General features: G+C 57.7%; 1 protein-coding gene and 1 long non-coding RNA gene across 6 annotated transcripts in view; one reads left to right on the forward strand and one right to left on the reverse strand.

Moving 5' to 3' along the window:
* NDRG4 (NDRG family member 4) overlaps positions 1 to 23,244 on the forward strand; it is a 42,891-nt gene extending 19,647 nt beyond the window's left edge. For 2 of the 5 annotated variants that reach the window (XM_025268766.3, XM_006052475.4), the window contains exons 3-17: positions 5,633 to 5,677; positions 13,356 to 13,461; positions 13,733 to 13,853; positions 13,942 to 14,004; positions 14,165 to 14,225; positions 15,577 to 15,663; positions 15,782 to 15,838; positions 16,199 to 16,302; positions 17,111 to 17,167; positions 17,270 to 17,321; positions 18,290 to 18,337; positions 18,504 to 18,539; positions 18,654 to 18,705; positions 20,298 to 20,336; positions 21,128 to 23,244. In XM_025268766.3, the coding sequence (XP_025124551.1) occupies positions 5,633 to 5,677; positions 13,356 to 13,461; positions 13,733 to 13,853; positions 13,942 to 14,004; positions 14,165 to 14,225; positions 15,577 to 15,663; positions 15,782 to 15,838; positions 16,199 to 16,302; positions 17,111 to 17,167; positions 17,270 to 17,321; positions 18,290 to 18,337; positions 18,504 to 18,539; positions 18,654 to 18,705; positions 20,298 to 20,336; positions 21,128 to 21,282 (1,083 nt within the window). In that variant the 3' untranslated portion in view covers positions 21,283 to 23,244. Of the gene's footprint in view, positions 1 to 5,632; positions 5,678 to 9,706; positions 9,886 to 13,355; positions 13,462 to 13,732; positions 13,854 to 13,941; positions 14,005 to 14,164; positions 14,226 to 15,576; positions 15,664 to 15,781; positions 15,839 to 16,198; positions 16,303 to 17,110; positions 17,168 to 17,269; positions 17,322 to 18,289; positions 18,338 to 18,503; positions 18,540 to 18,653; positions 18,706 to 20,297; positions 20,337 to 21,127 lie in introns of those variants that run through there. The other 3 variants (XM_006052478.4, XM_006052477.4, XM_006052480.4) reach the window with 3 other exon arrangements.
* On the reverse strand, positions 14,330 to 15,000 carry LOC123330393. The gene is made up of 2 exons (XR_006546265.1): positions 14,884 to 15,000; positions 14,330 to 14,370 (listed from the first exon to the last, which is right to left on the reverse strand). It is a non-coding gene; the product is annotated as an uncharacterized LOC123330393 (long non-coding RNA).
* Positions 23,245 to 24,079: the final 835 nt, after the last annotated feature.

Raw genomic sequence — 24,079 nt, forward strand, 5'->3', positions numbered from 1 at the left:
GCCAAGCGCCAGGAATCCTCAGGCCAACCTGGGAAGCCTTGTCCCTGCCGGGAGAGAGTTCCGCCCGGGCTGAGCGCCCAAGCAACTAACATCCAGCCAGCCTCGCTGGGGCTTTGGCTGTCTTTGAGGCAGGGAGGCTCTTTAGAAGAGTTATTCTCATTTCAGTGATGAGAGAACTGAGGCACAGAAATGTTAACTCACTTGGCCAGGGTCACACAGCTATCAGGGAGTGAGGTTTGAGCCACCTTTGGACCCCAACAGGGTCCCCGCTGGCCAGGGCTGCCTCCAGCAGCAGAACCACGCTTCCCCCCTCACTCAACCCTTTCAGGTCTGCAGCTTCTCTTTTTTCCTCACAAGCCTCTGAGATAGGTGGGCAGGTATTACCAGCAGAGCCCCAAGGAGCAGTGGGCCCAAGGCATTGGAGATTGTTATTTTACCTGAAAGGGCCCTCATCAGGACCCCAAACATCAGATTCCAGAATTAATTCTGCCCACACTTTCTAGTAATGGTCACTTCCAGCATGGCTTCCCTTTCTCTCCCTGCAAGGAAAACCTGGGGGTCCATTGCTCGTGGAATTCTGGGGCAACATAGCCGCAGCTGTCTGCTGGTTATGCTGCCAGGCTCCCTCACTTCGCAGATGGGAAAGCCGGGAACCCAGTCCCCGGGTGCTCAGCACACCCCCTTTCTGCCCTGCCCCCACCTCCCGCAGCCTCCCTCCAGAAGGTGAGCCCCAGAGCCGCTGAACACCACATGTGGGGTCAGAGTGGCTGTGCAGGGCCCAGGGGGCCAGCCACATGAGGTTGGCAGTCCTGGCCCAGAGAAGGGCACATTTTCAAAATTTTATTTTTAATTGGAGGATAATTGCTTTACAATGTTGGGTTGGTTTCTGCCATACAACATGAATGGGCCATAAATATACATGTATTCCCTCCCTCCCTCTCCCTTGAGTCTCCCTCCCTCCCCCCATGCCTGGGTGCAAGCTCAGTCACTCAGTCGTGTCTAACTCTATGGACTGGAGCCCTCCAGGTTCTTCTGTCCTTGGGATTTCCCAAGCAAGAATACTGGAGTGGGTTGCCATTTCCTACTCCATGAGATCTTCCTGACCCAGGGATCGAACCTGCATCTCTTGAATCTCCTGCATTGGCAGGCGGATTCTTTACACTAGTGCCACCTGGGAAACTCTCCTGCCTCCCCCACCCCCATCTCTAAGACAGAACCTTGAGTTAACTTTTAAGGCCTGATTACCTGAGGGCAGCCCCCAGCAATGGTCAGGAAACACTGGTGAGCTGGACACTGTAGACCTTTTTTTTTAATTCATTTATTTTTAATTGAAGGATAATTGCTCTACAGTATTGAGTTGGTTTCTGACAAACATCAACATGAATCAGCCATAGGTATACATATGTCCCCTCCCTCTTGAACCTTCCACCCACCTCCCTCCCCATCCCACCCCTCTAGGTTGTAAGAGCCCTGGTTTGAGTTTGCTGAGTCATACAGCAAATTCCCACTGGCTGTCTATTTGACATGGGCTTCCGTGGTGGCTCAGACAGTAAAGAATCTGCCTGCAATGCGGGAGACCTGGGTTCCATCCCTGGGTTGGGAAGATCCCCTGGAGGAGGGCATGGCAAACCACTCCAGTATTCTCGCCTGGAGAACCCCATGGACAGAGGAGTCTGGTGGGCTACAGTCCATGGAGTCGCAAAGCGTCGGACACGACTGAGCGACTAAGCACACTCATCTATTTTACATATGGTAATATATGTTTCCGTGTTACTCTCTCCACACATTCCACCCTCTCCTGGACACTGTAGACTCTCGACTCTGATCCTACTCCCTCCCTGTTCCAAGCCCCCATCGACTCCCCAGGTGCTCCATGCCGGGATGGATGTGCATCTATCTGTGTGTGGCAAAGAGAGCTGAGGGCACCTTGACCTCACATGTTCTCTTCCACCCCTCCCCTTGGCAGGGCACCCCAAGAGATGCCCCCACACCCCTTCTGCTTGGAGAAGCCGCCCCACTGGTCTCCCTACTCTGTCCACGTTTTAAAGTCCATCATGTCCTTCCTGGCATTCTAATATGCTCCATTCCCTTGTTCCAGCCCTTGGTGAGTCCTGCCCTTGGGCTTGGTAAGTCACCCTTGAATCCTAATTATAAATTTCCCTTTTTGCTTAGACCGACAATATTTGATTTCTATTACTGGCCACCATCCCTCCCCAGGCCTGTTTTTAACTATTGTTCTTGGCTTTGGTAAGGGACTCAGATAAATTTATCCTTTTTTGCATACACCAAAAAATAAATAAGACACACCCTCATTTTCCACATTGTTGCCCAGCGGCTGCCATTGCTTTCAGAGTTACAGCCACAGTCCTTCCCTGGAACCAGCATATGCTCTGCACCAACCCCCAACCTCCCCCCACCCCACTCCTCTCCTGTCTCATGGGCTCACTGTTCTTCCCTGACCCAGCTAATCATCTTTCCAGCTGTTCCCTCTGCCTGGGATATTCTGGCTGCAGAATTTGCAGAGCGGGCCCTTCATTTTATTTGGGCTCTGCTTAAATGCCCCCTCCTCAGAAAGGCCTTCTCTGACCACGGGGTCTAATACTGACCCCTCTGCACACCCTCCAGGCCTGGCTGTAGCACTCGCCACTCTCGGGCCCTGCCCTGCAGGCTCCTGGGGCAGAGACCCTGTCTGTTTTGTTCCCTGATTCCCCCAGTTTCCAGCACAGCACCTGATACCCAGTAGGCGTTCAGTAAAGACTTGGGCCAGGTGGAAGCTATAGACTGTGATGTGGTTCAGAAGAAAGAAGTTTTCCAGAACTCTCTGTAAAGTTCCTCCTGCCCCCAAACAGCCTGTCTTTCAAGGCATGCAGGCAGAGACTGGCCTTCTTGTGAGGGCACGACGGCGGCTCCCAGGGACCCCTGCACCCATCACCAGGGCTCAGGGGCGGGGGGCTGCCTGCTGACACAGGCTGTGCAGCTGTGGGTGGTACGGAGAGATGAGGGCACCGTGGCCTCACACATTCTATGCGTCTCTCCCTCGCCTTGGCAAGACACTGCAGGAGATGCCCCACACCCCTTCTCTGCCCAGCCTGGCCTGGCACCTTGCTGCCCCTCCCTTCCCTGGTCAGAACCCCTCTGACCAGCCCCCGGGCTCTGCCTTCTTTCTGTTGCCCTTGGTGTCTTCCCTCATCCCACCTGGACCTGAGCCCCAACCCCTCCCACCCACGAGGGCCCGCATCTCCGTTCTCCTCTGAGACTGTGAATCCCCAGCTCAGTTTCTCCCCTTTCTGCAGTGGACCTGGTCACCGGTCACATCTGCTTATGAGTGGCCCCAACCCACCGCCCCCCAGATCCGCCTCTGTGCTCCCAGCGTGGCCTTCCCAGGTTTCAGTGACAGCTGGTGCAGTCCTGCCTGCCTTGCTTTTGGCCTCTTTCCCAGGCAGTTACACCCACAGAGTCCCCCTGTCCAGCTACACAGGATGATAGTACCTGTCCCCTGTCCTTTTGCACTTTTTAAAATCTTTCGCCATCTGCGAGGTATAAATTCCCTGGGTCTACTGAGGAGTGAATGCGTCCATGTGATCACCCACCATCCCTCCACCATTTGAGACTCTGAAGTCGTTGCTTGCTGTGTCTGGGGCTCCGTGCCTGCATTCCCCCACCTGGATCTCCTTAGGCTGCTCCTGGGCCTCCTCGCCTCCCCCCATCTGGGCCCTCTCTCCCACTTGTCTTCCTCGAAATGTGCATGTGGTTCCTCCCAGCCTCCGGCATCTCCAGATTGGCTTGTGTTATTCCTGCTGTTTCTTGGTTTGGGGTGCTGCCCCTCCCCTTGAAAATCTCCTGCATGCATCTCTTTCCCTGCCCACCCCCCTTCTCCGGGCCAGGTCTTCTGGTGACAAAATTCGTGAATATCCAGCCTCGTCCCTTTCCCCCAGGGCCCCGCCCCCTTCCTTGGAGGGTCCAGGAGTGGCTGCCTCCGTGTTCTCCTCCCTTCCCCATGCAGAGAAAGCCCCCTGGCCCTGGGGGAACCAGGAGGGGAAGGATGGCCGTTGTTGATGTCACCTGAGACAGGTGAAAGCCTCTTGACCTCCTTTTTGGTGTGAGAGCCTCTAGTCCTGTCTGATTCTGTCTGCCACACCTCCCACTCCAGCTGCCAGAATGCAGGTGGATGGACTTCGCGTTTTGAGAGGGAAACATCAGCATCGCTGGTTTTCGCTCTTTCCCTCCCATCCCTGTGATGCGGGCTCATTTTCCTTCTTGTTGCGCTCGGTGGCCCTGCCCTTCTCTTGCTGTCCTCCTGTGACATCCTGGTTCTAGTCTGTCTCCTTTGTCCACATGGTTACCCAGCAGCCTCTGTAGCACCCAGAGCCCAGTGCAGGGTGCCAGGACAGAATGACTGCTCTCCATGCCCTTGGTCAATCCTCATGGACACTGAGGCTTGGAGGCTAAGCCACCTGCCCACAGCAAGCAGAGGGGAGCAGCGAGGGTTCTCAACAGACACGAGAGAAGGAAGAGCAGAGGCCCCAGATCTCCGATCTTCCTGGATATGTGGGATCCCACCCCCCATGAGGTTTCCTTCCCCAGATAGAGTCCCAGAGAGGGTGCAGATTGTCCAGGGGCCTCCAGGCTGCATCAGGGAGAGCCTGGCAACTTAGACACAGGGGGTTCGGGCTCCCACTCCTCCGCTCTCCATCTCCACCACCTTTTAAGCAGTGGGTATATCTAAACCTTGCTCCCCTCCTTGTGACGTCAGACTTGTTCACCCAGGTCTGTTTGTGTTTGAGGAGCCTGGTCCATGCCAGGCTTTATGCTGAGAGCTGAGCCAGACACGATCCACACCCTCTGGGTACCTACAATCCACTGGGAAGAATAGGTACCAATCAGTTGGGCACACCATCAGCAGAAATGAGCCGAAAAGCCAACCTTTGAGAGGTGGGTCTGAAAAGGTGGGGGCAGCTATGGCATGGGCCCAGGCAGCGCCTTCGTGCAGGTCAGAAAAGCCCACTTGTCCCTCAGGGTGTGGGGCTTGGCTCCCCCATCCTCACAGTGGGTGTGACAGTCAGGCCCTCATCCCCCAGCCTCTGAGCTTGTGCCCTGATGGTCGACCTTGAAAACCATCCGAGGGGCCAACAGGCAGAGTGATGAACAGCAAGAATTTGGGGTCAGAGATTGTTCCATCACTTTCTCGCCATGTGATTCAGCCTCTCTGAGCCTCAGCCTTCTCACCTGCAAAGTGGAAATCTTCACGTTTTAAATTAATGGGTAAAAAAAACACTAGGAGGTAAAAATCCATGTGTGTAGCTGCTCGTAGCTTCATCTGTCACATATTTAATGGCTTGAAACCTGGTGTGTGGAAAGCCCTGGGTCACTTTTGTTCACATTAAGATAGACTGGGGAGGGACTTCCCTGGCGGTTTAATGGTTAAGACTCTACACTTCCACCACAAGGCATGTGGGTTCAATTCCTGGCCTAGGAACTAAGATCCTGCATGCTGCAAGGCTCAGCCAAAAAAAAAAAAAAAAGATGGGAACAGCAAGTGATACTGCTCAAGGCAGAGCCCCTCCTGGTCACCCTTCCCTGCCCGGCCAGCCTGGCCCTAACGAGCCACCCTTCTCTGTTTGCCTTCCTGTAGGAGAACTCTGACTCCTTCCTCTTGGCTGTGGACACAGACTGGAAGGTAGGTCCCCACTCAGCTTCCCCAAATAGGGGACCGACTGCTGGCTGGCCCCTCCCTGACCCAGCCTGTTTCAGATGAGGGTCACAGCCCTTCCGAGCGCCCCCAGCCTGAAGCCACAGGGACCGGGCACCTGGCAGCCTTCAGAACCACCCCTACTGCTCACAGCAGCTTTGCCTGGCACCCTGCCCCATGGAGAAATGCCCCCTCCCTCCCTGAGCAGGACAGGGGAAGGAGGGGAGGTCTGGGGGAGTGAGGATGCTGTCATCTGAATCAGCACTTTCCTCCTATGAAAGCCAGACTGATGCTCCGAATAGCTCTTGTTTCCATGGCAGCAGTTGCCCAGGACAACCATGTCCTCTTCAGTTTGATGCCAGATTCCCTGGGAAAACTGAAATCAGTCTTTGTGTTTATTCCTCCATGTGATGATTTCTGATTTCGCTCACTTGGCCCGCCATTTCTCCCCTGTGAGTCCCAAGGTGGCCATTTATCTCTGGGTCTCAGAGAACACACGATAGACATAATGGGAGCCTCACGGGGTTCCAGGGCCCCCATTGGCCATTAAAACCTATTGACCAAAGTCAGACCTTTCTGGGACCTTCCTCCTGGCTGGCGGGAACTAGCCCTCAGGCCACCATCCAATTTAGGTCAGTCTCCTAGCCCCATGACAGCCTCGGCCTCGTGGTCTGGACGCAGGGGTGACGTGGGAGGTGGAGTGGCCTGCAGGCTCCTCCCCCAGGAGCACGGCTCTGCAGCGAGGATCTGAGGATGTGGATCTGAGCCAGGCTTTGGACCCTGGGTCACGTGCCCCTTCAAGGACACAGCGGAGGCATCAGAGCAGTGTCTGGGCACATGCTCCCGTCTACTGGGAACTCCAACTCCGATCACAAAGGCCTCTGCTGCTGGGGAAGACAGGATGGGACCTGGGGGAGTGGGGACCCAGGAGCCAGTGGCAGGGGAGGGATGTGTCCACAAGGTAGCCTAGGCCAGCCAGAGTGCCCTTTGTCCTCCTTGCTCCAAGAGAGGGCTGAGGAGTGTGAACACACAGCCCCTTTTCTGTGCAAGGGACTACTGAAATAAAATCCAGGGCAACGAGCCGCTGCCTGACCCTGAATGGGACTCCTCGATGCCAATGGTGCTGCCAGCCCCCAAAACACACACACCCTGAGAGGTGGATTGTGGGGTGAAAGGTGACAGAATCCTGGGGTTCTCTGCACCCATATACCAGACCCAGGCCAGGTGGGTCACCCCATGTGTGTGAGACCCTGGTTCTCAAGATCTTTCTTGGTAGACCACAGCATGTATTAAAAAGCACCTTACTCTCTGCTCTGGTTACTCCACACAGATTGCTTTTTGTTAAGTAAAGCAGCCTCCAGGATGGTCCTTATCTGGGCCAAGGCCTGGCAAGGATTTTATCCTGTTCAGTCTCTGGCCTCAGGGGGCCCAGCTAGTGGAGGAGGCAGAAGGACCTGGTCCAAGTTGTGACCCTGCCATGTGACCACCAGCACAGCTCACTACCTCATTCGTAGTAGCCAAACCCTGGCAGGTTTGACCTCCAGGTCAAACTTGGAGGTCAAATTTGAGGCAGCTCAGACCCCGGGTGTTTGTAGGCTTGATGATGGTGCCCTTGTCCCTGGGCTGACTGTGACTAGTGGCCACCGGAGCCAGACTGCCTCCGTGCAGCCCCTGGCTCTGAGCCCTCTGGTTGCGTGATGTTGGGCAAGTTACAGGACCTCTCTGTGCTTCATTTTCCTTGCTTGTAAAGTGGATGTTCAGAGGACAAAATAAGGTAACATAGCAAAGCATTTAGATGGGAGTCTGGCCCGCTAGAGAACTAAGGCCGTAAGCATTTACAACTCTTAATAATGTGACCTCATGGGACTTCGCTGGTGGTCCATTGGTTACGATTCCACCTTCCAGTGCTGGGGGCTGGGGTTCAATCCCTGGTCAGGGAACTAAGGTCCCACATGCCTCGGGGTGTGGCCAAAAATTTTAAAAATAATAAAAGATAATAATAATGTGAGGTACCGGTAAGCTCCACTGCTTCCTTGCTGAGTGGGAGAATTTACTTCGCTGTGCTTCAGATTCTTCATCCTTTCTCATATATGATCTTGTGAAAATTATGTATTATCCTTGGCAGCTCCTTATGCAAGCAGCTACTCTGCTGTTCTCCCATTTAAGATATGATGGCTCAGAGGAGTTGACTGACTTGCCAGAGGTCACACAGCAGAGACTAGCAGGGTTTGGCTCCCAGGACCTGAGCCTGCCTTGTTCAGCCCCAACAACTGTATAACCTCCAGGGAAGAGACCCACAGTTTGGAGAAGCACACAGATTACCGCATTTCTCCTCTGGGCAGGCATGGGGTTGGGTCTGTAGTGATGTATGTAGCTTTTTATCATCCTCCTAGGAGCTCTGTGAGGAAGGCGCAATTCTTGTTTGATAGTTGAAGAGACTAAGGCACAGATGAGTGAAAAAATCTTGTCCAAGGTCACCCAGCTAGTGGATGGGAAGGTTGAGACCTCGACGCAAGTCTGGGGATTTGAAGCCATTGAGCTGAGCAGAATCAGGGGCTCATGGCTTGCAGTGGCTAGTATCCGAGGTCACCTAGGCCCAAGGGTGGAGAAGGCCACTCAGAGGTTCAGGTGGGCATAAGGTTGGATGCGGACCATGGAACAGGGAACGTGGGCAGGATGTGAGGGGCTGGGGGACACCCATTCCAGGCCCTGGCTGCCCTTGGAGTGCACAGGACCCCGCACTCTGCACCAGGCCCACATGGCGAGAGGTCAGAAAGGGGCAGGGAAGTTATTGACGCTCCCCCTCCACCAGGCAGAGGATGTGGCTGGGAATAGCATAGAGGGTGGGTGCTGACCAGGTCACCAGGCACCCAGATATGGGGAGGTGACCTCCTTCCCCCAGGGCAGCCGGCCAGCATGCACGGCTGTCCATAAAAGCTGGGGCGAGTGGCAGGTTCCTTCACCAAAGCGACAGAATGGGGGCACAGGCGCCCGCCCCCCGCCCCCTCTCTGTTGCTCCTGCTTCTCTCAGTCCTTGGGCTCCCTCCTCTGCGCCCCTCCCTGGCCTATTTCCTCTCCTCCTCTATTCTCCTTTGCCTCCTGCTTCTCATCTGAGTACCCTGCCTGCCTGTCTCCAGCCAGCTCCTCACCCACATCCTGAGCCACATAACCCCCAGCACCTGTCCTGCTCCCCAGAGACTTGAGAGCCAAGCCCCAGGCTGGGTGACCCCAGAAAAGAAGGCTGGGTGTGGCTATGGGGAGATGCGGTGTGCACGTGGACAAGCTGCCCTGCCCCCGTTCCACCTCCTCTCTCTCCAGGAGGACTCTGGCCTGGGTGCAGGATGAGGGTGCGGAAGGACAGAGCTGGTGTATGCCCACCACATCCCTGGTCTCGAAATCTCTCCAGGCCCCCTGGCCCCAGAACCCTCATTTCCCTTCCCCAGTGGGCAGGCACTGGGCATCCATGTGCGCAGATTGGGGATTGCCCAAGGGGAAACCCTGGGGGTGGAGGAGGAACAGCTTCCTGGAGTAGGGTCACAGCCCAGGTTGCCGCAGGCAGCAGTGACTCCCCACACCTCTCCAGGTGAAGGGATCCAGGCCTTCCTGATGTGGAGGCTGGGCTTGGGAGCCGCTCAGGCTCTCCCTGCTCCCAGGGTATGGGTCAAGGGCTGTGCTGTCTAGGGCACCCTGGACTGCTCTGCTGTGAGAGGCTAATCTGTACCTGCCACTGGGCGCACATGTACATGTGGCCTCTAGTCTTTCTGGGACCCGGTGTGCAGCTGCGGTTCCGAGCCTCTGTGCAGTGGTGCGGGGCGGGGATGGGGGAGGTGAGTGGGTTGCAGGAGCTGGGGACCATCCTGACTGATGTGTTGCTGGGGGTGGGAGGAGCAGAAGCCGGGGTGACCGAGGACCTTGGAAGCCAATCGGAACCAAGTTTTTCTCCTGAAAGCCAATCCAAGAGCAGGAGCTCCGGGTGAGCGAGTGGCTGCTCACAAACCCCGCAGGGAGGAGGGGCCAGTCCAGGCCGGGCAGCTTCTCATATAAATGGCCCGCGAGCTGGGGCCCCACCATAGAGCCGCTGGTCTCCCACCTGCGCAGCCCCCTCCCTCTGGACTCGGGTGACTCAGGCCTTTGTTTGCCCTTCCTGGTCGAGGCGGGTGGCCTCCCTCGGCAAGATGCCGGAGAGCTGGGATGGGGTGAGTGAGGACTCAGGGGACCGCGAGGTCAGCGGGGAGGCGGGGGCATGCTCTGCCTCTGTCCGGCGGTGCTTCTGCCTTCAATTGGCGCACCCTGGGGGTCACAAGGCAAGATCAGAGGATCCCAGGCTTCCTGGTGACCCTGGTCCGCTGCGTGGTTGGGAGGAAATGTTGGTGGGTCCGCGGGGGAGGACGGGGGAAGACTGAAATCTCTGCGGAAATCGAAAAGGGCTGTGACTTGTCTGTCAGCCCGTGTGGATGGGTGTGCGGGCATGTGTGTATCCCACTGACAGTGTGCCCTCTGCCTGGCACGTGCCCAGCTCTGCCTGGCGCCTGTGACCCCTTCAACCCTGCAGAAGCGGTTCCCTGCGGCGTCTGGGGGGTCCGTACCTGCAGGTGTCTGACCTCCTGACCCTGCGGGGGTTGTCATGGTTGTTTGGGGGGACTGCATGCAGAAGCAAAGAAGTCTGGGTTGTGTGTGGTTTTAACTGGGCCGTCAGGCTGGGGTCCCTGCAGGTGAGGAGCTGAGAAGGGGGTCTCTGTGCTTTGTTTTCTGGGCATAGGAGGGCAGTGCTGGGGCGATGAGCCAGCAGGGTAAGGACCTGGAGGGGCGGGGTGGGGCGGGGGCGGGGGAGGGTGGGAAACAGGACACCTCCTCCCTGGGGCAGCAGGTGCCCTGAATCCGTGCAGTTCTAACTCTAAGAAGGCGAGGCAGGAGCAGAACCACCCCTCTACTCCCCGGCCTGCCCTGCGGGGTCCAATAGCCATGGGGCCACCCCTGACACCCGCACCCAAGCAGCGACGTCAGCGCCTCCGCGCCGCTGCAGACTCGGTCCTCTGAATTATTGATGCGGTTGACGGGAAGAATCCAACCAGCGCCACATGTGCTCGTCTTGAAGCCCGAGTCGGAGGGCTCCCCCCGCCACTCCCCGCCCCAGCCCTCAAGGTCACGGATGAGGGGAGCGGGACAGGCAGAGAGAGGACATCAGAGCCCCCTCCCGGACTGCCGCAGTGCCTGGCGCTGGCGCCCACCTGGAGGCGGGACGAGCTCTGACGTCACCGGGAGCCAATGAGAGCCCTCGGCCCTGGGGGTTGGGGGGCTCCGAGTGCGTCCGCCTGCGGCCCTCGGGACGCCCCTCTTGGGGACGTCTGGCCTCTATCAGGATGAACTGGATCTGAAGTTCTGGTTCAGAGCGGGTGCAGGGAGGTCGGCGGAGGGTTCAGCCAAGGTCACTGGGCAACCGGGCCGGCACCCACGACGGCGCGCTCAGCCCCAGCCCTTCCTGTCCCCTGGGAGCTGAGCCTTAATGGGGCAAGCGCCACGCTGAGTCTCTCTGCCCCGGGGTGATGGGGGTGGGTGAGGGCGGGGATGGGGACCCAGGCGATCACGCCGAGACTGAGAGGGGGCAGGTACCCCCTCACACACACACACACTTAGGGGAGGTGGAGAGCTGGGAAGACCCCTTCTTGGCCCTGACTGTGCTCTGCAGGGCTAGAACTGACCCCACTGCCGCAGGCAGCGCATTGCAGCTCTAGTGCCACGGGGGCCTCTCTTGCCGCAGCCCCCACCCTCCATAGCACCGAGCGTCCTTCCTGCCCCCATTCCTTGCCCTTCACAGAACTGAGCTCCTCCTGCCCACCCACCCTACCCAGTAGCATTCATAGCACTGTGCACCTCTCCTGCCCCCATCACGCCCTCCATAGCAGCCTGGGTCTTTCCTGCCCCAGCCCCTATCCTCCATTGCACCGGGCATCCTTCCTGCCCTGCTCCCTGCCCTTCATAGAACTGAGCTCCTTCTCCCAGCCCCCTCCATAGCACCGTGCACCCTCCTGCCCCCTACCCCGCCCTCCAGAGCCAAGAGAGCATGGCCGGAGGTGGGGGGGGGGGACACGGCAGGGCCCCCCAGCAGGGACAGGCAGCTATGGGGAGGGGTCTGCTCAGAAGTCTCTGGGGTGGAGCTGGATCTCTTCCTCAGAAATAGCAGCGTGAGAGAGGCACCCCCAAGGCCCACCCTGCCTGCCCTCTCTGAGCTTGACCTTGGGCAAGTCAGTGTTCCTTGGCCAGCCTCAGTTTCCTCCTCTGTGAGTAAACAGAAAGTATATGAAAAGTGTCTGGTCAGTGGTCATTGAGCAGGAAGTGCTACTGAGGAAGGACAGGCCTGGGCCCTGCAGAGGCTGTGGTGGACCCCAGAAGTGTGGCTCCTGGGGTGTGGCCTTGGGCCCCAGGGTTGGCACCACCAGTCCTTCCCTTTTGGAGATGGGTCCAGGCAGTGGTCCTCTGAGCCTAGACCCAAGAAGGCCGGTCACCTAAGGCTCCCCTTTCTTGTCGGAGGCAGAAACTTTGGTTCTCTCTGAATATGAGTGTCCTGGCATCCTCCACGTAAAAGGTGGGGAAAAGCGCTCCTTCAACCTGGCACACAGTAGGTGCTCAGTCACATGGTGATTCTCCTTGACCTCAGCCTGACCTCCAACTCCCCAGAAGGGACCACCCACCTCTTGCAGTCCCCAAGATTCTCCCTGGGAGGGCAGGGCAGTTTATTCAGCGTTGACAGACCTTCTGGGAGTCTGCCCGTGAGTGGCCAAGAGGGACCAATTCCCAGAAAGACCAGCCAGCATGGCTCAGGGGATGCGCCCACCCACGGCAGCCCCCTTTCTGGGGCCAGGTATCAGCTCATCTAGTTCTCTCTGAACCCCCATGAGATGGCTCAGAAAGAGGTGGTTGAAGCACAGAGAAGTGTGTGTCCCGCTCAGAGTCACACAGTAAGGGGCAGAGTGGTTCCTGAACCTGCAGCACTCAGCTCCCGCTTCCTGAAGGACTGATGACCTCGAGCAGCAAACCCAAGGGAGTGGATCTAGGAGGAGCCCAGAGCCGCCACTGCAGAAGGCCTTTGGGGGAGGGGACGGTGTCCAGCCTGGCCCTGCCCAAGGGAGGCCTTGGGGATCTCAGAGAGGCAGGAGCGAGAGCCTGGGGGTGGAAACAGGGACAGCTGTGGGGGTGGGCAGCTGGACTGGCTGGCAGGGGGTCTTCACCGTGGATTCTAGGTGGGCTGCAGCCCTTTTGCAGGGTTCTGAGTCCAGGGGGATCATGATGAGGGCAGGACTCGGTGGGGATGGCAGAGCTGACCCAGAGGGGCTGCAGTGAGATGAGGAAAAATGGGCCTCACTGACCCTGGAGGGCTGAGTGCAGCCGGGCTGGGCCGCCCCGCTGGCAGGTTTGCGGAGGAGACCAGAATGTGCACGTGCAGCCCAGTTTACGTTGCCCCTGTGCTGAGCACCCATGAGGAAGGATGCGCCCTCTGGTCTGTCCTCTCCAGGGGCAGCTGGGGGTGATGAGAAGGGGATGCCCACCCTATGGGGGGAGGGGTGAAGGTCCCACCATAGGCCCAGCAGCCCCCAGGCTGCTCCCCAGCCTCGTTTCCCAGAAGAGCCAGGAGTTGCCCAGAGGGTCCAGCGCAGTCTCTCCTCTCCAGGAACATGACATCGAAACGCCTTATGGCCTTCTGCACGTGGTGATCCGGGGCTCCCCCAAGGGCAACCGCCCGGCTATCCTTACCTACCATGACGTGGGGCTCAACCGTAAGTGTGCCCTCCTCTGCCTCGGGTCTGCCGGAATAGTGAGGCCCCCTCCCTCCCCACAGGGCTGTGTGGATCCCCACCTATGCTTAGCTCTATGCCTCCAGCCATGTGGGTCTCAGTTTCCCCGCTGAACCATGAGGCTGATCATCACCTCTGCCTCAACCTCCCTCCCAGCATCCACGGACCTCATGGGCCTCCCCATCCCCCCCATCCCTTCCCCCACTTCCCCAGTTCCTTGGCTCAGCCAGAGCTGAGAGCTGTGTCTTTGCAGACAAGCTGTGCTTCAATACCTTCTTCAATTTTGAGGACATGCAGGAGATCACCAAGCACTTCGTGGTGTGCCACGTGGACGCCCCCGGTCAGCAGGTGGGGGCGTCACAGTTTCCTCAGGGGTAGGTACCAAGAGAACCCTGCTCCCAGCTTTCTCTAGGCCCCCCTACCTCCAGCTGCTCCAGACCTGACTTCCTGCTTCATCTGCAGGTACCAGTTCCCCTCCATGGAGCAGCTGGCGGCCATGCTCCCCAGTGTGGTACAGCACTTTGGGTGAGTCCCTGCCCAGTCCCCCACCCCCACCCTGGAGGTGCCCACCACTGCCACAGAGCCAGCAGCTTCCAGCTGAGGGCTCAGGGCTGTGGCTGGGTCTGCTCTGGATGGCCATCACGGGAAAAGAAACCCTTAGAGTGACCAGCATGCTCTCTGTCAGGTTCAAGTACGTGATTGGCATCGGAGTGGGAGCCGGAGCCTATGTGCTGGCCAAGTTTGCAGTAAGTCTACCCACCACCACCCCCAGGCCCAGCTAATCCCAGGACTGGTCCCCCCAGGGGTAACGCTGCAGGAACTTTCTGTGTTCTTTCTTCCTCTCCTCCTCCCTCTACTTCCTCTTCACTTAGAAAAGTCCTTTTTTCTTTCCTCCAAGGAAATGAAAAAAAAAAAAAAGTTAATTTTTTCATACATTTCCTTAAAACACTATAGTCTGTAAGTTGCTCAAACCATTATCCAAAACCAACAAGCTATACAACTAATTAGCCGCTAAGTAAGGATTATCTTAATTCCTCATTCACTAATTAGAGTAATACTTAAACATGAATCATTTTTTAATGAAAAATTACTCTTACGTTAAGTTTTGAGGTTTAAAAAAGTCAGATTTCAGAAACATCATGTCAGGCAGGAGGAGCCCACAAGCTTTCCATCTCTAAAAAGAAAACCTTAATTTTTAGGAATCAAAGTTTGATTCAAATTTGAATCAAATTTCAATTCAAATTTGAATCAAATTTCTTTCTTCAAAACAAAGAATAAAACAAAAAAACTGACCAAGAATTTTCAACTCCAGTTTTGACTGCAGTACTTAACCACCTTGTTGACTGTCAGTCATTCCCTGCCACCCCAGACAACCTTGACATGACCGCAGTATGTATATATTACCATTTTCTCCTAAACACGGGCAGACAGTCGAACAGAAAACTCCAGTCTCTTTTACAATATCTAACACAGAACAGGCTTTGGAAAGCTCAGTTTCTTCACATCACTAGGGCTTTTTCTATGAAAGCAAAGAAACAATATTTTATTGAAGATGTTTAGTCCTCAGTGTTGCAATAGTAACCTCTTCAAGTGAAAGTCGCTCAGTCATGTCCGACTCTTTGCGACCCCATGGGCTATATAGTCCATGGAATTCTCCAGACTAGAATACTGGAGTGGGTAGCCTTTCCCTTCTCCAGGGCATCTTCTCGACCCAGGAATCGAATTGGAGTCTCCTGCATTGCAGGCTGATTCTTTACCAACTGAGCTATGAGGGAACCTCTTCAAAGATATATTTAAAAGCTGAAAAACTGTGATATAGGCATAGATTCCAAATAAAAGGATTGTGAAAAGTTCCAGGTGGAGAGGAGGATGAACATGGCTGGAAGGGGCGCAAGTTCTCAGCTGAAGGCACTTGGTCATCGATTGCACCTTGGAAGAAGCCCTTACAGCACACGTCCTCCTTTTCAGACCCTTACCACCCTCCACCGCCCACGAGACAGGCAGGGCTGGAATTTTATAGTCGGTTTTCTAGGTGGAAAGACTGGGGCTCCCTGCACCCCGTCCCGCCCCTCAAGCCCTGTCTCCCTGTCACGGCAGCTCATCTTCCCCGACCTGGTGGAGGGGCTGGTGCTGATGAACATCGACCCCAACGGCAAAGGCTGGATCGACTGGGCGGCCACCAAGGTGAGCGCGGTCCACCTGGAGTGGGGCGGAGCAGGGGGCGGGGGGGCGGAGCCGGGGCGGGGGCGGAGCCTGGGGCCTTGAGAGGCGTCACTTAAACTGGCCTCCGCCCGGCCCGCAGCTCTCCGGCCTGACCAGCACTTTACCCGACACGGTGCTATCCCACCTCTTCAGCCAGGTAAGGGTATGCGGGACGACCTCATGCAGGAGTGGGGTGGCCGGGCTAGGAACCTCCCGAAGAGCCTGGTTGCGGGGGGTGGGGCGGGGAGCGGCAGTGGATGTAGCATCTGAGCTGAGCTGCCGCACCCCTGCCCTGCGGTGAGCCAGGAGACTGCGGCACCGAGGACTGGGAGGGGTTCCCTCGCCTCTGAAGGTCATGGGCTCCCCACGACAGTCTTGCTGTCTCTCTCTCCCCACCATCACTGGGGGTAGGGCAAGGGCTGCTCTGCGATGCCCACTCTGACGTCCCTGTCTGTGGCTCCCCTCCATGGATGCCGCTCACCGCCCCCTTCCCCTCCTCCCGTCCCCCGGGACCCAGGAGGAGCTGGTGAGCAACACAGAGTTGGTGCAGAGCTACCGGCAGCAGATCTCGAACGTGGTGAACCAGGCCAACCTGCAGCTCTTCTGGAACATGTACAACAGGTGGGGGGGGGGGGCGGGGCAGATGGCAGCACCAAGACTGAAGGGCTCACATAGCTGGGGGATCCCTGATTCAGCCGTCCGAGGGAGGAGCGGGTCGCTGGCCGGCTGGCAGAAGAGCAGATTGTGGAACCTCCGATAGGGGTGACCTCTTGCCCAGGGTCACACCCTTGGAGGGGCAGAGGGCGAGCAGGGCTTGTCCGCTCCTCCTCCACCCCTGGCATTGCTGGCAGGAGCAGTGGAGGATGTGGGCGCCACCCCCGCCCTCCCCCCACCCTGAGCCTCAGTGCTGACAGCCCAAAGTGGAGAGGAGGGGGGATGAAGTGCTCGGTGGATCCCCTTGGGGTTAGTCCTGCAGGGGAGTATCCTGCAGCTCCCACTGGCATGTGCTTCCTTCTCTTTTTTCCTACAAATATTTCTTGAGCCCCTGTTGTGTGCGTGGTGCTGGAGAAACACTGGGGAGGGAGAGGAGCCCCAGCCTGCCTCCCTCTAAGGCCCAGGACTCCCAGCACAATGGTGGTCACAGCCCACGATGACAGCCAAATGTGAGGGCCCACCTGGCATGAGCTGGGCAGTCTGGGATCTCCCCATTTCACCAATGGCATCTGTGGGGATCTGTCTCACAGTCGAGACACCAGAGCATGAGCCCCGAGTCTGGGACTAGCCCGGCACCTGGAGGGATGTTGGGCCGTAATTGCCATGTGGAGGGATTGGGTATGGCTGAAATATAGCAGGTCAGGCTCAGGGACACGCTCCAACACCCTGCCCCAGGATCCCATCCTGGGATGCCCACCTCTGCCTCCCCTTGCAGCCGCAGAGACCTGGACATTAACCGGCCTGGGACAGTGCCCAACGCCAAGACACTCCGGTGAGTGGCCCTCCCCCTCCAGCCTACCTGGCCCTTGCACACACTGCCCCCCACCTTGCTCCGGTGCCCAGGCCAGACGGCCCTCTTCCTCTGTGCCTGCAGTTGCCCCGTGATGCTGGTGGTCGGGGATAACGCACCTGCCGAGGATGGCGTGGTGAGTGAGGATTGTGTCCTGGTGCAGGTGGGAGGCAAGGGTAAAGGGGTCACTTGCTCCTGGCCCGCAAGGCCAATCCTTGACCCAGCCCCGGGAAGCCTCGGGGTGGGCACTGGCTGCTGGGCTCCTCATCCCACTTCCCCCCATCTTGCCATGCACTTCCGCCTGGAGCCACCCCATCCTTCAGGTGAGGGAAGCCTGGAGACAGGAGGTCCCTGGGGCCAGGACCAGGCCACTGATTCCCTCTGCCCACCCCACAGCAGTGCAGCCCCTCTGCAGTCTCGACCCATTTTAGGCCCAGAGACTAAGATCTCTGTTTTCTCTAAAGTCTGATTCACTGGTTATGAAATAATCTGTGAGCACAGGAGCACATACCCCCATTACATTTGGGACCGTGTGTCACCTCTCCTGTTGGAACTCTGACAGCCTGGGGGTTTCGTGTCCCCCTTAGCACAGAAAGCCAGGGTTCAGGAATGCCCAGGGAAGCCCCCCTGCCCAATGTGCACCCAGACTACTGCACGCTCCCTGTGCCCAAGGGCCGGGGGGGCGGGGGTGGGCTGTGCCTGCTGTCTTAACCCAGGCAGGGCCACAGCTTCCGAGGCTTCAGGTCTCCTGCTGACCTTTGGCCCTCCCCCACCTTGACCCCTGACTCCTGGGGTCCCTGGTGCTTTCCAGCTTCTCCTGCGGAGGTGGCCCTGGCTCCCTGTGAGGACTGGGCCCAGCCCCCACCCCACCAGCAGTGGTGAGTGGAACAGAGGGTCTCAGGCCCTCAGGAAGCCGCTTCCAGATCCCCAGGGCCTTGACCTCTCCAAAGGTGCCCAGGGAGGTGCTGGCTGGCCTGTGTCTGCCCCCTGCACTCCCTCCCTGTCTCCCAGCCCTGAGGAGAGAAGCTGCCTTAGCACCTGGGGCAGGGGGCGCCCCTGACACCCTCAGGTGCCTCAAATGCTGAAGCTGCTCCTTGTCCCCAGGTCGAGTGCAACTCCAAACTGGATCCAACCACCACGACCTTCCTGAAGGTGAGGCCTCCCCCTCCCCACCACGGGCCCCCCCCACAGGGAGGGGTCCCAGCCAAGGCGGGAGCAGGATGATGTGTCTGATCAGGGGACCTGCCCAGGTTTGCAAGGGACAGGCAAGGTGTGGTGGGAGGTGGCCCCTGTTCAGTTCACCCCCTTTTCCCTGCAGATGGCAGATTCCGGGGGTCTCCCCCAGGTCACACAGGTGAGACTCTTGGCTCTCCTTCCATCCCTTACCTGGCCCAGGGTGGGCGGGACCTCCCCCCTCCCCGAATCCCAGGCCGCCAATCAGACCCTGTGCCTGTCCCTTGCCCTGCAGCCCGGGAAGCTGACTGAAGCCTTCAAATACTTCCTGCAAGGCATGGGCTACAGTAAGTGTACTACCCCCCCACAGCCCCGCTGACTAGGGAGCAGGCAGCAGGTGGGGCTCTGAGCATGAGTCCTTTTCCAGGACCGGATGCTGTGCCTGGGGACTTCTAGGGCATCTTCGCCTAGGCTGTTAAGTTGGTGATCCCAGGCTGACCCCTGCCCTCCCGTGCCCTTGGAGAGGGAGGCTTTGGGGCACTGTTTTCATGGCAGGGCTGGGCCTGTTGGGTGGGGGGGTTCTTCTTCCAGCCCTGGGGGACCCAGGCCTGGAGCTGAATCCTGCCAGGGAAGCCTGCCTGGGGGTGAATCATCCACACCATGCCCCCAGCTGGGCCTCCAGCACCTGAGAAGGGCTGGGAAGGTGCTGGATGGTGAGAGGGGCAGCAGAGAAGCGGGCTTGGAGTCTGGGAACTGGGGAAGACACGGGAGGCCGTCTGGGTGTGAGGAGAGCTGAAAGCAGCCAAGCCTGGGGGCAGCAGACCTGAAGACCCCGAGGTCATAGGAGCTGTGGGGTGGGTGGAACCAGTTCCCTACCACCTCCAGCTTCCCCTCGTGCAGGGGTGAGACCCTGCTCGTGAGCCTCTCCCGCATGCACACACAACCCTTCAGTGACACAGGCATATCCCTGAGTTCCTCCCATCTCCCCCTTATGCCTGGCTCTCCTCCTAGAAGCAGACTTCCTCTCCCTGAATTTGTTTTCTTCCCCCTCGACTTCAGTGTCTGGAGCTTGTGTCTCCTTGGGAGGACAGGCCTATAGGGAAAGACTGGGGGAATCCAGCCAGGAATCGAACTCCTCCCAGCCTCCAGGGGACCGGGCCCCCCTGCAGCCTGTCTGGGGACAAGTGGGGCAACGAGAGGCCAAGCCCCACAGTGAGACCCGGCGGGGACAGAGCCCCGGAGGTGCCTGGAGAACACGGCTGGGACGGGTGGATAAGTGGTACTTGTCAGGGCCAGGACCTGTTCTCTGGGCCCTGGCAGGAATACCACCAGGCAGCTCAAGACCTGGGAAGATTTGAGAGATCATACAGGCCTCTATCCAGGGCTTCCCAGGCAGCTCAGTGGGGAAAAAAATCCGCCTGCCAGTGCAGGAGACCTGGGTCCGATCCCTGGGTCGGGAAGATCCCCTGGAGGAGGATATGGCAACTCGCTCCAGTATTCTTGCCTGGAGAATGCCATGGACGGGGAGCCTGGCGGGCTACGGTCCACAGGATCACAAAGAATCGGACATGACTGAGCACGCATACATGGGCCTCTATCCACGAGGATACTGAGCCCAGTGGAGTGGTGAGGGTGCGGGGACAGGTTATAGTCCTCAAAGGCCTTGTCGGCAGAGCCCCCAGGACTGCAGCCCGGGCTGGAGAAGCAGAGGCGGATGAGTGCCCCACCCTGCTCTCTGGGCTCCTCGGGGCAGACTGACATCAGTGGCTCCTTCTGGGGGTGCAGGAGGGGGCCCCTGAGGCTCCGGCCCTGCCCCCAGCCTCTCCGTACCCTCCTCTTCTCTCCGGCCCATCTCAGCGCCCGGGCCTCGCCCGACCTCTTCTTCACCCGTGTTCTGTGTCTCCCCTACCCCGCCCCCTGGCTCTGTCTTCTCTCTTAGTTGCATACTTGAAGGACCGAAGGCTGAGTGGAGGAGCAGGTAGCCCCGCAGCCCCTCCCCTGATGCATGGATCCCCCCGCCCGCCTCCGGCGCCCTGGGCCCCCTGCTCCTCCCTCTATGCAGTGCTGCAGCCAAGCCGCATCTTGCTGTGGAAACTTCTTGTGCTGCTTTTCCGTGGGCTCCATCCCGGTTAGGGCTCCGGAGTGGCCGGGCTTCAGACCAGTCATGCTTCTAGGTTCCCCGGGGCCCCGTGGCTTCCAGAGCCCTGGCAGTTGGGGCCAGAACCTCTCAGAGGTGTCAGCCCTGGGGTCAGGGGCAAGCCACGCCTGAGCTGGACAGGTGGCCGGCGGAGGTCAGAAAGGAAGCATTTGCTCCCTGCGAGTTTATCTCACTTGTGTGACTCTCTGAATAATGGACTGAGGGCCGTCTGAGGCTACCACACCTTGCCCTTCTTTACAGAACTGATCTCCCCCCTCCCGGCCTCACTGTCTTCTTGAGGGAAGCAGAATTAGAAAGAACGCCCCATCCTTCCCCGGGCTTAAGGGGAAGCCCTGGTTGGTTGTCAGCTGCTGCCCTGTAGGGGCCACAGCTCTGGCCCGCTCTTGTGAGGAGGGTCCTGCCGGCCCCTGTGGCCCCCGGCCCTTGGGCGCACTCCCTGTCGCTGGCGTTGCATGACCGTAGAGCCCTGGCTGCGGATGGGCCTCCGTGCCTTCGTCGGAAGAACGGGTCTCGCTGGCCGCTTTGCTTGCGTAAATCCTTCTCCCTTCTCCCACGTGCCCGTTCCCGCCCCGCTGGCCAGTCCTCACCCCCGGTACCCTCTCTGTCCACAGTGCCCTCGGCCAGCATGACTCGTCTTGCCCGCTCTCGCACCGCGTCCCTCACCAGCGCCAGCTCGGTGGACGGCAGCCGCCCGCAGGCCTGCACCCACTCGGAGAGCAGCGAGGGGCTGGGCCAGGTCAACCACACCATGGAGGTGTCCTGTTGAAGCCCCGGTCCCACGAAGACGCCCACTCGCCCCCTCACCCGCATCGATGTCCCACGGCCACCCTCTCGCGGCTCATTTCCCCTTTAGTTTATTTTTGTGAGGGCGAAGGGGAGGAAATGGGGTTACTTCTCTTTTTGAAAAGAAGAGGGGATCCGTCTAGATGCTGCAGCAGAACAGTCTCCAGATGGTTTGAGGGGCTCACTCCTCCCCACCTCATTCCCCTCATGAACCTCGTTAACTTGGCTGACTCAGTCCCTCTCTTCCGACTCCCCAAGGCCCAGGCACAGTAAGGGCACCGTTCCAGGGAGGGAAGGGGATTAGCTCAGGAAAGACTCAGAGTCCTCCTCTGACCAGGATCTAGGATAACATCCTGGGTCAAAGCATGGGTTGACCCCCTGGGCCAGGCAGGTTTGAAGATGGGGAGGAGGTTTTGAGGTGGTGGGTTCTGGGCCAGCAGGAACACGGGGTCCAGCTCGCGCGCTGGCGTGAAAACCAGGAGCCAGCCCCTTTCCCTCAGCAGCCCCAACACCCAGCACGTCTGTTTCTGGTCTTAGCACCTATGACAATCGTCTGAACAGCAGCCACAAGGGGGCGCTACGACCAGGCAGCAGTTTTGCGGCTGCTCTCCTGGCAAGCCTGGTGTTGTAAGGCCACGCAGGGGCTGAACGGGGCTGCTTTGCCTGAGGAAGACAGAACACGGAGGACCTGGAGGGCAGGAACCCCACAGACTGTCCCTTCCAGCCCCACCCTCGGCCACCTCCTGGCCCTGGCCCATTGCTGAGCCAAGGCTCTGAGGCAGAACGTCACCTGGTCCTCTGCCTCCATAGGGAGCTGACAGGCTGAGGTTAAAGGCTGGGACAGCCTTTGAGTGTTGGGTGCACTTCTGAGAACTTCGTGGTGACTGCTTTTGGAAGCCTGCAGACAGTGGTGGCTCAGAGTTCCTATAGAGTTCCCTCAGAGACCCCCCCTTTTTGCCCCTAGGTTCCATGGAAGACAACTCAGTCAGCAGCAGCGTGGCCAAGGTCATTAGAAATGTTTCTAGAGAGAGTTCTCGTCAAGCTATGCCAGCGTTTCACGTAGGCATCACTGAGCAAGCTCATGTGGAGAAAACTGGTCCGAGGTGTCCCACATCACCATCCTAGCCAGGTGGAGGAGGCCTAAGCTGGGGCTTGCTGGGTCCAGGGGTGGGAGGTAATGTTTCCTGAAGTGAACAAGGGCCAGGCAGAAGAGCAAAGCTCCCCACACACCCCAGCCCCTTCCTGTCACCTGAAGCTCAGCACTGTGCCATATACTCCCTATCCACCCACCTTACCAGGTAGAATCCCCTGGCCCAGAAACCAGAAGCCATTCGTCTCTGAGCCTAAATCAATTGCCATAAGCCCCCAAATGAGCAAAGAGAAGAGGGCAATGAAAAATGCAGGACTGTGGAGGGGGGTGGGTGCGTGTGGGGCTGAGGGGACACCTGCACCCACATTTCCTCTGCACACGTCTCCCCTTCTATACTCTTAAGCCATGACTCTAGACTGCTCTAGAGCCCAGTGGAGTGTTAGTCTGCCCCCAGTCCTGTTCACTCACGTGCTTCCTCTGAATATCGAATGTGACTGTTTGAAAAGCTGGTAGAATTAATCCCTTATTGTAGATAGCGCTGTGAAACTTGGATTTCTTTTCTGTGTTCTTTCAGATGAGATATCTATAAATATCTATACATTATATATATATATATGTATATTGGGTACCCCCACGTGTGGCTTTCCACCGGAGGTTGTGTCTTCTTTGGTCAAAGTGAACTTTTAATGGAATTTATTATTTTCCTCTCTGTACAAAGTGAAGAGCCTACTCTTGTGTATTATGGTGGCTGATGTCGTGAGACTTTGAGATGACAAAATGTAAAACAAAACCCCTTGTCAACGTAGAAAGAGTGAACTGTGCTGAAGAACTAATAAAGTAATAAGAAGAATTTGAGTATGGTGATGCTATGCCCATCGTGGGAAGCTCTGAAAGTATAAGCTGGTGAGGCTGGTGCTTCCTGGGTTTTAGGTGGGGTTGAACGTTTAGAGTGAAGACAGGCATTTCCATCCGTCTCTGTATTTCCAGATCTTGTCTCATTCCACAAGGTAGATATTAATTATCCTAGTTTCACAGCTGAGAAAACTGAATTTGCCCTAATAAGAGACCAAAGTGGGAGCTGACCTTGGCAGTAATTGGCTTCAAAACCCAGATCTGTAATCTCTGTATTCGCTGCCTTTAATTTCTTAAATTTAACGACATGCTATTTCCCCGTGCTTAACCACCATTTCTGATTCATTCACTATCCTGCTGTTTGTCAGCTACTAAAGAACCAAGTAAATAAAAGCAAACCCCTCCTACTCTGCAGAAACAAGACAGGGTCTGTTCTAGTTTGGGGAGCCCCGCCCACTCCCCACGAAACTGCGCAAACCGCTCTATTCGCGCTCCCAGCCGACCTCTCGCGAGGCCTTCCCTTCGCATCCAGAAACCAAATTTTGCACTTCAACCCGGCTTCTACCTCTGCTGTCAGAGACCTACGCGGGAAAGCATTGTGCCTGGCTCAGACCACGCTCAAGGCGGCAAAAGGACACGCCTTCATGCACCCATCCGCACGTTTTCTAAATCCAGCTGCGGACACTTGGCCTCAAAGATGTTTTCAGCCGGAATGGTATCAGTTCAGTTCAGTTCAGTCGCCCAGTCGTGTCCGTCTCTTTGCGACCCCATGGACTGCAGCACGTCAAGACTCCCTGTCCATAGCCAACTCCCGGAGCCTACTCAAACCCATGTCCAT

The sequence above is a fragment of the Bubalus bubalis genome, chromosome 18, assembly GCF_019923935.1.
Source record: "Bubalus bubalis isolate 160015118507 breed Murrah chromosome 18, NDDB_SH_1, whole genome shotgun sequence".
Taxonomy (NCBI): Eukaryota; Metazoa; Chordata; class Mammalia; order Artiodactyla; family Bovidae; genus Bubalus; species Bubalus bubalis.